The following is a 15,061-nucleotide window of genomic DNA, read 5'->3' on the forward strand; positions in this document are numbered from 1 at the left end:
GCCCAAGAGACAGAAAGGGCCACATGAACCAGAGACCTACATCATCCTGAGACCAGAAGAACTAGTTGGTGCCCAGCCACAACCGATGACTGCCCTGACAGGGAGCACAACAGAGAACCCCTGAGGGAGCAGGAGATCAGTGGGATGCAGACCCCAAATTCTCACAAAAAGACCATACTTAATGGTCTGACTGAGACTAGAGGAATCCCGGCCGTCATGGTCCCCAAACCTTCTGTTGGCCCAGGACCGGAACCATTCCCGAAGACAACTCATCAGACATGAAAGGGACTGGACAGTGGGTAGGAGACAGATGCTGATGAAGAGTGAGCTATTTGCATCAGGTGGACACTTGAGACTGTGTTGGCATCTCCTGTCTGGAGGGGGGATGGGAGGATAGAGAGAGTTAGAAGCTGGCAAAATTGTCACGAGAGACTGGAAGGGCTGACTCATTAGGGGGAGAGCAAGTGGGAGTATGGAGTAAGGTGTATATAAACTTATATGTGACAGTTTGATTTGATTTGTAAACGTTCACTTGAAGCTCAATAAAAGTTAATAATAAAAAAAATGTAAATTTAAATAGCCACATGTGGCTAATAGCTACTGATTCGGACTGTACAGCTCTAGATTGAGACCATTACTAGTTTGAAAAAAAAATGATTAGGTACAACTCTGATCTTTACATCAAGGCACAAAACTCAAATCAAAATGCCACCTTGCTGAATGATTGCAATTGCCAGCACATCATTCAGAGTTCATATGTGTGTGCATGCGTATGTCTGTGTGCACATGTGAATACATACGTGTGTGCGTGTGCCATAAAGTATCTTAAATAAAATCAGGAAAAAAACACAAAATAGATGTGTATCTATCCTTTCTTTTACATTTACTTCTAACCAAAAGCTTTCACACACTTATCCATAATATATGTTTAGAAAAAATTGTTTTAAATGGAGAAATATTCTGATCAGTGGAAAAAATGTGAACTTTAAACTTTGAAGTCAGAAAAACCTAAGTTCAAAGCACACCTTCATTCTGAATTAGCCAGAAAAAACCTGAACAGGTTTGTTGCCTCAGTTTGGCTTTTTGCAAAATACAAATATTAATACTTTCTTCATAGCACTGTCGTACAGTTTAAATAATGTAGGAAAAAGAATCCAGAACAGTGCTTACACGGTAACACATAATGACACCTCAGTCATTCAGAATGGGCCTGACAATAGCCATATTTCTCTGTAACTGACATATTAACCTCACTATTCAGAAACAAGGAATTGGAATTCTCAGGAATGCTCTAAGTCAAAAATTATTCTGTTATGTTTCATAATAGTTTATTTTAAATAACAATAAGTGAAAAAAGTTAATCACTTATGATTACACTAAAAGTTTCACAGGTTTTTTAATGTAAAAAAGATACAATAATAAATGTATGGTTGATTACTTATTATGAATCAATGTACTATGACAAGGTTATATATTTCAATAACAAAAATTATTCCTATCTGATATTTAATCATAAAAATATTAAAAGGTAGCATTAACACAAATGTCAAAAATCATTTAAATTGAAAGATAATTCTACAAATATTTTTTTATCACTCTTGAGAAATATTTTAAACACACAAAGCATTAATTGCCCTACCCAATATTCTAGATCTTTGTTTTGTGAGAACTATTCTAGATACAGAGAAATTTCTTTAATTTTACATTGTTTTAGGTCAAATTACTAAGAGTATGTCCAAAAGCATCTTTAGAGCACAATGGTACGTGCTGCATAATGTAAGTTCCTCCTTTTGCAACAACAAAAATATTGCCTGCTTATCCCTATTTTGGAGCCCTGGTGGTGCAGCGGTTAAGAGCTTAGCTGCTAACCAAAAGGTCAGCAGTTTGAATCCACCAGCCACTCCTTGGAAACCCAAATTCTACTTAGAAACCAATTCTACTCTGTCCTATAGGGTCCCTATGAGACAAAATCAATTTGACAGCAACAGGTTTTTTGGTTTTTATCCCAATTTTGGTTTTGCTGTTGAAATCCATATTGTTTTTACTAATTCAGATTTTATATCATTTTCTGATTTCATACAGAAGTACTTCACAATAACAGTCACCTCTTTTTGCATTTCTTCTGTTAAAGTATTTACAAAGATCTGTAGCCTATAGAGACTACTCAGTACTGGAAAACTCAGGCAAACATGATTGGGTAATATAAAAAATGCAACATTTGTATCTTCTACTGAGGTTAGCAGCCCTACACAGAATTACATGCAGAAATTACCAATTTAAGGGTTTCTTGTTTCCAAAACTTATTTCCTGGAATATCTTTCATAAGATTTGTATAAAGTATATTATGCATATAAACTTACTAGTATTTATTTGTAAGACTGACTCATTAATACGTGATAGGGCTAAAAAAAAATTTTTTTAAATGGCCTCAAAAGCAAAATTAACCGATTAGCTTGTGACCACTTTTCTACATGGCCCTATTCCATTTCTAGAAATGGTGACATTAACTTGCAGCCCAGGGTGTCAGCGCTTCCTGCTCTTGTTTTCAGCTGGCATTAACAGATTCCTTTGAAACAGTAACATCTGTAGTTGATCGTTGAGCTTTAATGCTCATAAAACTATAACACTTTTTCTCATTTTCCCAGTTTTTCATCTGATCTTTCTCAGGATTCAGAAAAGCATAAACTTCCTAAGAAATGCCAGAAAGGAATTACCACATACAAGCGCTATTCTGAAAAAAGTACGGCACCTAAACACTGACTTAAAGAAGTCATTTCGACTCATCTATTTTGATAGGTTTTGATTTTGAACCTTGTTTATAGCATCCTTGCTCCTGGATGAAGAGGGATTATCTATTTCACAGATTACTCAGTGATTAAAAAAAACTAAGTTTCCTTTAAAGGACCTTACAATATATGAGTGGCAAAATGTACACATCCAGACTTGGGAATTTTTTAGATGACTAAAGATTAATTCCTGGCATTATTTTAATAGGTAAATATTTTAAGCTCCTAAGATTTAAAATACTGTACGATGTTACCATGTTCCTTTCTAAGAAAGTAAACTATAAATTATTCACTTTAACCAATTGTTAGTTCATATGCGTCATTACAAATTACAGTATTCAGATTAAAGAAACTACCCTTAATAAAATATCAAATAATATGTATGACATATTAATTCTGTTAATGAAAGAGAAGGGTTACCCATTGCCGTCGATTCCAACTCAAAGTAACCCTATAGGACAGAGTAGAACTGCCCATAGGGTTTCCTAATCTGTAATGTTTACAGAGCATTCTGGCTGTATCTCTTCCAAGTACAGTCAGAATGATCCTTAAAAGCGAGGACAGTGAGACTTTGTCTCACGTACTTTGGACATGTTATCAGGAGAAGGACATCATACTTGGTAAAGGGTCAGTGGAAAAGAGGAAGACCCTCAACAAGATGGACTGACAGAGTGGCTACAACAACACAGCAAGCATTGTGAGGATGGCACAGGATCTGGTAGTGTTTCATTCTGTCGTATATAGGGTCGTTAGGAGTTAGAACCGACTCCATGGCACCGAACAACAATCTTTACAGAACCAGACTGCCACATCTTTCTCCTATGGAGCAGCTGATGATTTGAACAGCTAACTTTCTGGTTAGAAGCTGAGAGCTTAACAACTGTACAACCAGGGCTCCTTAGGGAAGGATTAGGGGCTGGATAATTTTAGAGTAAAAACAAAACTATTTTTCCTGCAGGCATTTCAACAATAAAAGTATTCTTAAAGCTATAAAGTTTATACCTAAGCATCACTGAACAAAATCAGTTTTGATTACATTTAGTTGTTCAACAGTAACGCCTCTTTCTTTTCCCTCTCGACAACAGCACAATAAGGAGCCCTGGTGGTGCAATGGTTAAGCACTCAGCTGCTAACACAAAGGTCAGCGGCTAGAACCCATCAGAGGCTTGTGGGAGAAAAGACCTGGTGATCTGCTCCAGAAACACTATAGCCTAAGAAACCCTATGGGGCAACTGTACTCTGTCCTAAAGGGTCGATATGAATAGGAATTGACTCGACAGCACAATTACTAGCTAGATTGTACTCCTTACGAATTCATCCTCAACACTTACTGTTCTAAACAAAGTATAAAGCTACTCAAACAAAGCAACTATGGTAAGGGCTTGAGTAGTAAAGACAAGAGACCAGTTCCCGGTAGAAACAGTACTATAACGAACAGTCAAGTCAGTAGAAAACTCTGTTCTCTAACTAATAAAGTGAGTTATAGTCAACTTATTTTTCTTTAATCATACTACAAGAGAAACACTATGTTGATCTATTCTGTAATATTGATGCCTCATGAACCATTTAGATATACAGAGCTACTGAACCTTGAACTGAGTTTTCCAACTGTCGGCTTGGATGGAGCATTTTTTAAGTTGTGATTCCTTTAAGAGCTATTAAAGAAGTAAATAGCTTAGCTTGCCCTTTCACAGAATTTTCCAAGACTATTCTGTTACTCTATTGAAAGTTTTTCAAGATTCTGTTTTCTGGTCATGTGATGCCAACAGCATTAGGTCTGTTTTTCATCACTTGAAATCTTTTTTTTTTTTTTTGTCTTCCTCCTTGTCTTTTCTACTTTAAGCACTACTCTTCATTTTGGTTCAGTAGGACTTGGCTCTGATCACCATTACCACCTCTTCTTTTTTTCTCATCAGCAAACAAAACCAGTCACTTATCGTAATGCACCCCCGTCCCCACCCACCACATCTTCTATATTATTGAGAACATCAGTATTTCTTTGTTTTGAATTTCTGGCTGTTCCATAATGTGCAGAATGCCAAAAATACAATGATGATAAAATGGACATATTGCTATGTTTCAATTTGGGACTATCACGATTGACAATGCAATTTTGATAGATACCTCACAGAATATTGAATAAGTATCCAAAAGATAAAAAATCCTTCAGGAATTCACATTCCTTTACTTTCCAGGAACTTAAAACCCTCAAGATCAAGCTCTTCTACAGAACAACTCATAGAACTATCTTGAACATTAATCTTATCTTTTGTAAATTTTATTAGTTTCAAACATAATCGTTACTTTTTACATATTAGGCACCTCATTAAATTTCACTAAATAAGTTTCTATACAGCATAATATTACTTCAAGCAACTACCATTTTCCACAATTCAAAATTAACTACATTAAAAAAATCACAATTATACAAATCAAGAACCAATTTCATTCACTGATTAAAGACTATTACATATCAACCTCTAACACCTAGAGCCCTTTCTCTCTTACTCTTGGCCCTCTCTCCAACCTTTCCAAAGAATATATTTAACTGGCCCACAACAGATATCCATATGGTCAAAGTTGCTGACAGAAAGTGGAAGACACAGAAGTAAAAATCCCCTCTCTTGTCCCCTTTCTTCAGTCTTTTCACATTGAATTTGTCTTAAATCTTCTTGATTCCTCCCTCTTGGCCTTATGGTGTCAAGAAAAACTGAGAAATGACATATATAAATGTTTGGTCCTTTTTTGGCTCTGATAGTCAATCTGGGAAGTCACCTTTTAACCCTCTCTGCCTCATTTAATCCTCTGATACGATTCATCTATTTACTTTACAGCTTCCAACTGGCATAGCTCCTCAGAATCTCAAACTCCATCTAAACCACTTTTTCCTGACAATCATTATTAGCTAGCAAAAATATCCATAATTTTGCCTCATCATTAAAATGCTATCTAAAAGCATATCTGTTCTTCAGAGAGTCATTAACTTACAACACATATTCATTATTCAGCTCTTACTAGTTTTATATAAATTAACTTTAAATAAAAGTTAACTTACTATTTTTTTCTTCTGGGATTTTAAATCATCCAATGCTTCATCTAGAAAACAAGATTTATATCAAAGATAAATCAGATATTAAGATACTTAGATATAAGAAAAAATCATGCTAAATGCTATACACCAAGCAGGCACAAAAAAACTTTCTCATCTTAGGATTTCTCTAAATTTACCTAATATGAGATAACAAGAATTATCTCAATCTTTATCCATATAAATTCCACATTTTTGCCTATATACTACAAGTCATTTAGGAATAAAATGAACTTTGCATAACTGAAACACCTTTTGAAATATGAAAAGACACACATATATTTAAAATGTTTCAGAAACATTACTTTCTATTATTCTTCCTTCCTTTCAACACCCAACCACATTAATTCACAAATACCTAAACTCTTTTTATACACTAGTAATAAAAATTATCTTTTTTTATAAGGCAGAGAAATAGGTCATGTATTTTACAAAGTTAGTCAAACTTCAAGATACTGAACACTAATAAAGAAAACTTTGAAAATTTATAGCATTATAGCTTGAGGAAGGACTTGGAAAGGAATGGGATACTAATAACTTTTCAAAATTAAACATTTCTAAAAGCTGCCTACTTATTCAGGTTTGCATGGTGAGACATAAAGAATATTTTCAAAGGATACAATTTATGATTGTCAATGCCTGCTTTACAAACTTATTTTAGGTTTCTAGTTTTTCTCTTGAAATATTTAACTACTGTAAATAGGGATACTATTCCAGCTGAAAAAAAGAGAGTTATGATTTGACTTAAACATTTATATCAAATGGAACTTAAGTAGTTATTCTTAAGTTTTGATCTTTTAATTGAATTTATAAAGTTATTGACTTTTTATTGAACTTCTGGAGTAGCAAACATCTGAATACTCCATTCAAAGTGTATTATTTATGTAAAAGGCCAAAGAAATATAAAACTTATAAAAGAATGTTTTTATTACAAAAGAATTTTTTCAAAATACATTAAGTAATATTAATATGTTATCGAAGGGTGGAAAAAAATCTGCTGAAATCTTAAAAGAAAATAGTCATCTTTAGCTAGATAAGACCAAGCTAAACATCCATCCTTTAATCCAGGGCTCAGCAAACTTTTTCTGTAAAGGGCCAAGCAGTAAACATTTCAGGCTCTGGGGGCCAAACGCCAACATCAAGGATATTATGTAGGTGCATGCAGAACAGTTAATACTGATCTGTAATGAGATTTTACACATCTGATCTCTGAAAATGTCTTTTCCCACAGGTAGGTATTGCCAAATATTGATATCAATCCACGAGCACATGATTTTAACTGAGTATATTCACTGCTTGGAAGGCATTTATAGAATTCTATTATATTCTTCTCTTGATATCTGCCTTCGAGCACGTCATTACATTGCTAATCACTATTGTCATAAATGCGAAATGTCGGATAATGAGATATCGGTAAGCTAGGAGTAGGTGTAATCATTTTGAATGGAAGATTGGTTGGAGCTCCTCAGCTGTACAGTTAAATGGATTTTGAAATACAGAAATTTCCTTTGCAAAAAAAGCTGCTGGAACTATGGTTCAAGATCAAATGAAGTTCTTGCTTCTTGTTGTAACTTTTCACAGTACTTTTTAAAATTGCTTTTTGTCATTTCTTGTGATTCACACGTTTTCTAAATGATTTTACCACAGCACACATTTTGCATGTAAGCATTATTTTGCCTTACAAATTTAGGTTAAATTTATTAAGAAACATCAAGTCTGTAGCTAAAGGAAAAAAAAAAACCATTTAGTGTTCAATCATAATGGCAGAAGGTAGTTCTTTTCATTCAGAAAAACTACAAGCTGGGCTCTGAGCCCAAACTATCACAATAAAATATGACCACTGCTACTCCATCAAACTGCTGTGTGGTAGGGCAAGTCAAGATATTCAGGTTCTATTTTTGATAAAATTCACAGAGCTGATGCTGGTTAAGTCCGTGAGAATGAATGTTCACCATTGACACTTCTGGTTCAACACATGATAGATTCAAATATTTCCTGAAAATACCTGCTACTGAACAATAAATAAATACAGAATCTTAACATCTTACATATTCATGAGTTGTGTAAATTTGTCTAACTAGCCCGTTTTCTGCTTCACATGTATCTTTACCACCATTAGTTGTAATACATCTCAGCAGGTTCCATTTCAGGCTGTATTGAATAAGTGTTTTCTCAACTTCTTTGAAAATATTCTCGCCATAGTTGTTTCATGCGGACATTTTATAAAAGCTAATTATTCATTCACTTCAAGCCCAGCACTGACTCCTTGAGTAAACAACCACCATTGAAGAGTATCAGTAGTATCTGTCAATTACTCAAGAGGCAAGGAGGCAAAGATGACAGGGTTTGCTGGTAAACAGACTGAATGTGAGACTCCCAGGAACCTAAGACACCCTTCTGACCTGGAACTGAAGCCATTCCAGGAGACTACCTTCCAGCCAAACAATAGACAAGTCCATAAAATAAACAATAACACCCAAGAGGAATGTGCTCCTTAGAACAATCAATTATACAAGATCAAAAGGACAGTATTTGCCTAAAAGCAAAAATGAGAAGCCACAACGGGGTAGAAAATCAGAACGAAAGGAAATGGAGAACCCAGGGCCGATATGGGGAGAGTGCTGACACATTACGGGGAATGAAGCCAAGGCCATGGAACAGTTTATGTACGAACTACAGCATGGGAACCTAATTTGCAGTGTAGATTTTCACCTAATATGCAATAAAAAAAAAAAAAAAAAGAATGACTCCCAGTGTTTTTATTTCAACAATTGTTGCTGCTGCTGTTAGGTGCTGTCTTAGTCATCTAGTGCTGCTATAACAGAAATTCCACAAGTGGATGGCTTTAACAAAGAGAGGTTTATTTTCTCACAGTAAAGTAGGCTAAAAGCCCAAATTCATGGTATCAGCTCCAGGGGAAGATTTTCTCTCCCTGTCGGCCTTCTCATCAATGTACCCCCAGACTAGGAGCTTCTTTGCACAGGGACCCCAGATCCAAAGGACATGCTCTACTCCCAGCATTGCTTTCTTGGTGGTATGAGGTCCCCTGTCTCTCTGCTTGCTTCTATTTTCTCTATCTTGCCTCAAGACACAATCCAATCCTGTAGGTTGAGTCCTGCCTTACTAACACAACTGCCACCCATCCTCCCTCATTAATATCATAGAGGCAGGATTTACAACATACAGGAAAATCACACAATACTGGGAATCATGGGCCAGCCCAACTGATACACACATTTTAGGGGGTACATAAGTCTATGACAGGTGCCATCGAGTCAGTTCCAACTCATAGCGACCCCATATACAACAGAACAAAACACTGCCCGGTCCTGCATCATCTTCACAATCATTATGCTTGTGCCCATTGTTGCAGCCACTGTGTCAATCCATCTCGTTGAGGGTCTTCCTCGTTTTTGCTGACCTTCTACTTTACCAAGCACGATGTCGTTCTCCAGGGACTGGTCCCTCCAGATAACATGTCCAAAGTATTTATCATACTATCAACAACTAGTTGACAGTATAACTATTTACTGAGCTAGGAAACACACAAGGAGGAATAGACATGAGGGAACAGGAGAAAAGGGGAGAAGCAATAATAATTCCATTTTGGCCATATTAAATATGAGATGCCTACTGGGTCCCCAAGTGAAAGTTTCAATTACATAGCTGGGTATACAAATCTGGAGCTCGAGGGAAGGATCTGGGCCAGAGGTTTAGATGTGATAGTCATCAACAAACATATGATATTTAAATCTGTGAGAGTGGATAAAAATCACCAAAATATGTACTACTCAATACAATAGCCACTAGCCACATGGGCTATTTAAATCTAAAGTAATTAAAATTAAATAAAATTTAAAATTCCTCAGTCACACTAGCTACATTTCAAGTGCTCAACAGCCACACATGGCTAGCAGATACCATATTGGATATCATGGGTATAGAATATTTTCATCATCACAGAAGGATCTATTGGATAGCACTGATCTAAACAAATTATTCAAAAGAAAAGACAGCCATGCACAAAATTCTAATAGAGGAGGAGTGAGCAAAAAAACTAAAAAAGGAAATAACCCATGAGGTGGCCAAAGAAGCTTAAGATAAACATGTTTCAAGAAAAGAGTGGATAACTGAATTATTTCAAATGCTGTGAAGAGATCAAGGTGGAGGAAAGAGAATTGACTACTGGCTTTGACAAGACACAGACCATTGGTGCCCTTGAAACATGCCATTGTAGTAAAGAGGTAGGAACAAAACCTAAACAGAGTAGGTGACAAGGCATCAGTGGGGGGGGGGGGGGAGGCGAGCAGAGATACCAACTACAACTTTTTATGAAATTTCACCTTGAAGGGGAGACAGAAATGAGGTGGTTAAAGAACTTAAAGGGAATATAGGGTCAGGATAGATTTTTTTCCTCCAGAGATGGTGCTACTGAGGCATAATTACATGCCAATAGGAACAATCCAGTAGATACAGATGATGCAGAAGAAAAGATAATTACAGGAAGGGAAACTACAGAAGCAAGATTCTTGAAATGGGCAGAGTATATAGGGTCCAAAGCATAAATGGACTCAACGGCAACCAGTTTGGTTTTTTTGGTTTTTTAGCCATAGACGAGATCAAGGCCAGAATTCCACAACACCATGAAGGATGACAACATACTGAGGACGAAGCTAATGTGATGTATTTGGTAGTGGACGACAGCTCATATCCGTTTGCATCTTTTTTCCCTATAAATTGAGACCATTAGTTAGGAATAGCCAGGTAGATTTTTGTGGGGTGTTGTTTGCTTGCTTGTTTCTTTGTGGCTTCTGATTTTTTTGGTTGGTTGGTTAGTTCATTTTGGTTTGGTTCTTAGTTTCCGGTGGGGAGGCAAGGGTTAGTAATTTAAGGAGAAATACAATAGCAAACAATGCTCTCAAAGAGAAAAATATGAATTCAATAGGGAACTATAATAGAACTGTATAGCAGCATTGAGTGCAAACTTGATATCTGCAATCACCGTTCTATTTTGTATGTTGTATGATTTTCCTCTAGCAAGTTTAGCTGCTCTGATGAAGGCACAGATTAAGCATATAAATGTATTTAACCAGGATTGGGTTTTGCATGTCACAAATTAAGCATATAACTGTATTTAAATAGAGTAGGGTTTGCCAGAGAAGTAGGAAGGGAAAAGGGGCCAAAGAGTCAAGGGTAACTGCAAGGAAATTGTCATTGGGCTAGACTATAGGACCTAAACAAAGCAGAAGAGAAGGAAGAAAGGTCATGAATAAAGAGGGTAATTTAAAAGTTGCATACTTGTAGGGACTTTATTTTGGATCTTTATTAGGAGTCAAACAAAACTTGAAAAAAAAGGTATGATACTTATGAGACTATTGGAAATTTAACGTTTTAAATATATAAATTATATTTTAAAAGAATTCTTAATGTCATAAAATATTAAACATTTAAAGCGTTAAATTTCCAATTGTCTCTTAAGTATCACAGTGGTTAAGCATCTGGCTGCTAATCAAAAGGCTGGCGGTTCTAATCCACCAGCCACTCCTTGGAAACCCTATGGGGCAGTTCTACTCTGTCCTACAGGGTTGCTATGAATCAAAATCAACTCGACAGCAATGAGTTTGGTTTGCTGGTAGCTCAGTGGTAAAGCAATGGGCTGCTAACCGAAGGGTGGGCAGTTCAAACCCACCAGCTGCTCCATGTGAGAAAGATTACAGCCTTGAAAACCCAGTCCTACAGGGTCCTGATGAGTTGGAATCAGCTCAATGGCAATGGGTTTATTATAGATATATCTAGGCTATACTTCAATACAAGAGGTAGAAAAGTGGGTGGGGGTAGAAATGAAAAAAAAACCTGACCCTGAGTTGGTAATTGTTTAGGTTGGGTAACAAGCATATTACTATTCAGTCTACTTTTGTATGTTTTGAATTTTCCACAATAAAAAGTTAAAACAAGGGGAAAAAAGCCATACGTAAAGTTCATTTAAAATGAAATTTATATATCCCTTGTTAATTGTAATGCAATCTGTACATACATGGATCAAATACAGAAGGATAGTTTATAAATAATTTGCATATTTCCACAAAAACAAAGGCCATGGGGTTGTGAGGTTAAAGAGTGGTGCAATTAATACAACAAATCAAAAGATGTGTAACTGTATTTTACTCCTTAATAAAAGTTTTCTATCAAGACTAGTTTATATGCTGATAACAGTTATACCTTTCAGTGTAAACGAATGTAATTTCTCTTGATTTAAAGAGATGAATTGTTTTGTTTTATATAAAATATTCTGAATGAGCAAGACAGAAATAACACAAATGAATAATAGAACCATATTCATAATCTTTTTATGCTTAAGTGCAAAAAACTCTTGATAGTTACTGTTCTGTCATTTCAATATTCCATTTCACAACCTGCCATTAATTATAAATCAACACACTCACTGTAAAATAGGCCTTTTTTTATTTCAATAAAAAAACTAAAACTTGGAAATTAAACTTACTATTTCTTTCTGTTCTCTTGGAAAAGAAGAAAATAAGCACTGTTCTTATGCTCCAGATGCTACAGGGGAAGCAACAGTCAGAAACAAAAACAACTGTTAGGACAAGTGAATCAGAAGACATATAAGATGAAAACAAACACACATTTCCAATTAGAATTAAGGTACCTTGTTTCCCTTTATATTTCAAAAATCAAAAAGCACTCTTTTCTGTCAAAGATTACATCAGAAGTCTACCTGTATTTTCAAAGAGGAAATTCTCAACCTAAAGTCCGTGCACCTTTTGTGAGTTCCCCTAAAATTACATGCAAAATTTCTTTGTGTGCCTAAGTGTATTTCTCTAGAGAATCCACTGCTTTTATCATTCTTAAAGGGATCTATGGACCCCCAAAAGGTTAACAACAATATCATATAATCCTTTCTTACAAAGTAAGCATCCACTCCAAAAACTTGTCTATTCCCATGCGTAAGTGAAAAGCACATTTTGCAAAAGCAGAGCATTACACAAATGTAAGCTACTAATCCTTCTCTATTATTTAACACTGTGGGGTGGGGGGGGTGCGGTTTCTCTACTCAATGGAATACACTATTGAGGGCAGAGAAACTTTACGTTCAAACAAACATTTGGTAAGTAAACTTCGCTAAATACATCCTTCCAAAGACTTCATGAGAATATTTTTTTTAGGCCTTGCATTAGTAAGATGTCAAATGATATTAAAAGAAATTCAAAATGAGCCTAATCACAAGCTTATCAAGGTCATCTCTTAAATTCTATGCAGATAGAGCAAAATATCTCTTTTGCATAGAACATGGCAGAAGTAAGTATACAAACATTATTCATCATTTTAAAAAAGAAACACACTGTGTCTAGATATAAATTCAGATAATAAGTTATGAAAATTAGTTCTTCATTCTGAAATATACTCATCGTATATTCTTGGCAGAAAAAGAATTTAAAAAATAGCAGTTTTTTAAAAGCTCATTCTTTAAGGGGAAAACAGTCTGTAAACAGTAATAAAAACAAAAAAGAACGAAGAAACAAAAATGATTAAGGTAATCATCATGGATGCAAAGTAGAAGAATCATAAGAGACAGTGACAACTATTGCTATTACTACACTATACAAATATATTTTTAAACTGTAGAATGAGTAATTTTTATATATGTGTGTATATAAAACAAAAAAAAAACCAAACCCATTGCCATCGAGTCGATTCTGACTCATAGCAACCCTAGAGGACAGAGTAGAACTGCTCCATAGAGTTTCCAAGGAGCACCTGGCGGATCTGAACTGCCGACCTTTAGGTTAGCAGCCGTAGCACTTTACCACTACGCCACCAGGGTTTCCTGTGTATATATACACACATATTTTTTTTTCCTTTTTTTTTTAGCAAAACTAACCCTGGAAGAGACAAAAATCCTAAAAAAAGATTAGCTACTATTAAACTTAAAAAGTTGTCAAGAGCTACCCTCTATAAAAAGCACTAAGCCCAAACAGTTTCAAAGGGAATTCTAACCCTGTAGAAGACAGATAACGCCAGTGCTATTTAAACTGTTCCAGAAGCTTTGAAATATATTCAAATGATCCTAATCACAAACTTATCAAGAAGCAAAATATAGAAAATCTTTTGGATATGTTTATAAAAGGACTTAAACACTGAAAGTAGAGTTTTTCCAAAATTCAAGAATGATTCAATATTTAATATCACTGGACATAAAATGAAAAATCATATTACTACCTCCATAGAGGAGCCCTGGTGTCACAATGGTTAAGAGCTGGGCTGCTAACCAAAAGGCTGGCAGTTCAAATACACCAGCCACTCCTTGGAAACCCTATGGAGCAGGTCTACTCTGTCCCTGTAGGGTTGCCATGAGTTGGAACCGGCCCGATGGCCCTAACGACCACCACCACCTCCATAGATGATGAAAAGAAAACGAAATAAACTATGAGTAGATGGAAAATTCTTTAACATGATAAAATAAATGTCTCAACCCAGAAGTCAGACTAATGTTCAGTGGAAAATATTAGACACATTCCCAAAGAACAAGTAAAGATGTCCACTATTTTCTCTATAATTTAACAATGTCCTGAAGGTATGAGTCAACACAAGTAACCAAGAGAAAAAAATCAGAGGCAAAAATCTGAAAAGAGGTGGTAAAATTATTGTCTTTTTCAGATGATATAATTGCATACTTATAAATTCTCCAAGAATCAACCAACAAAAATTAGAAACATGATAATTATTGTAGTTGAATACAAAAATAGTATAAGGAAAAGTAATGTTTCATGCATATAACCACGTAGTTCTAAAATATCCTAAAAACTCTTTAATTCACATTCACCAAAGTATTCTAGTTGTTCTTTTCTGAGTGAAACTGATGCTATTTGAAAAATTAGCTTAACGTGAATTTTTGTTAAGTATTATCTTGTGGCTTACACTATAAAATCATAACTGTCTTCTAGCAGGAAATATTTAGAACCTCAATACAACAATCATACTTAAAAACCCCATGAACAATCATACTTTGGATATGGTAAAACATTTTAAGTCCTTAATATTCAGTGTTTTACTATACTCAGACTAAAAATGTTAAAAGTTAAAATACAGCAAAACACCTAAAACTCAATCAATATAATCAAACCTTCCTCACTTTTACTAAAGAATTAATATTCCCTAAATCTCTGGT

At 35.2% G+C, this 15,061-nt stretch overlaps 1 protein-coding gene across 3 annotated transcripts in view; it reads right to left on the reverse strand.

Annotated features, from left to right (window-relative positions):
* The window catches only part of LNPK (lunapark, ER junction formation factor), a 79,590-nt gene that overhangs the window by 44,190 nt on the left and 20,339 nt on the right, over positions 1-15,061 (reverse strand). For all 3 annotated transcript variants that reach the window (XM_049887504.1, XM_049887505.1, XM_049887506.1), the window contains exons 5-6: positions 12,377-12,435; positions 5,842-5,882 (exon numbers count right to left, since the gene is read on the reverse strand). In XM_049887504.1, coding sequence (XP_049743461.1) covers positions 5,842-5,882; positions 12,377-12,435 — 100 coding nt within the window. The remainder of the gene's footprint in view (positions 1-5,841; positions 5,883-12,376; positions 12,436-15,061) is intronic.

The sequence above is a fragment of the Elephas maximus genome, chromosome 6 (genome assembly GCF_024166365.1).
Source record: "Elephas maximus indicus isolate mEleMax1 chromosome 6, mEleMax1 primary haplotype, whole genome shotgun sequence".
NCBI classification, from domain to species: domain Eukaryota; kingdom Metazoa; phylum Chordata; class Mammalia; order Proboscidea; family Elephantidae; genus Elephas; species Elephas maximus.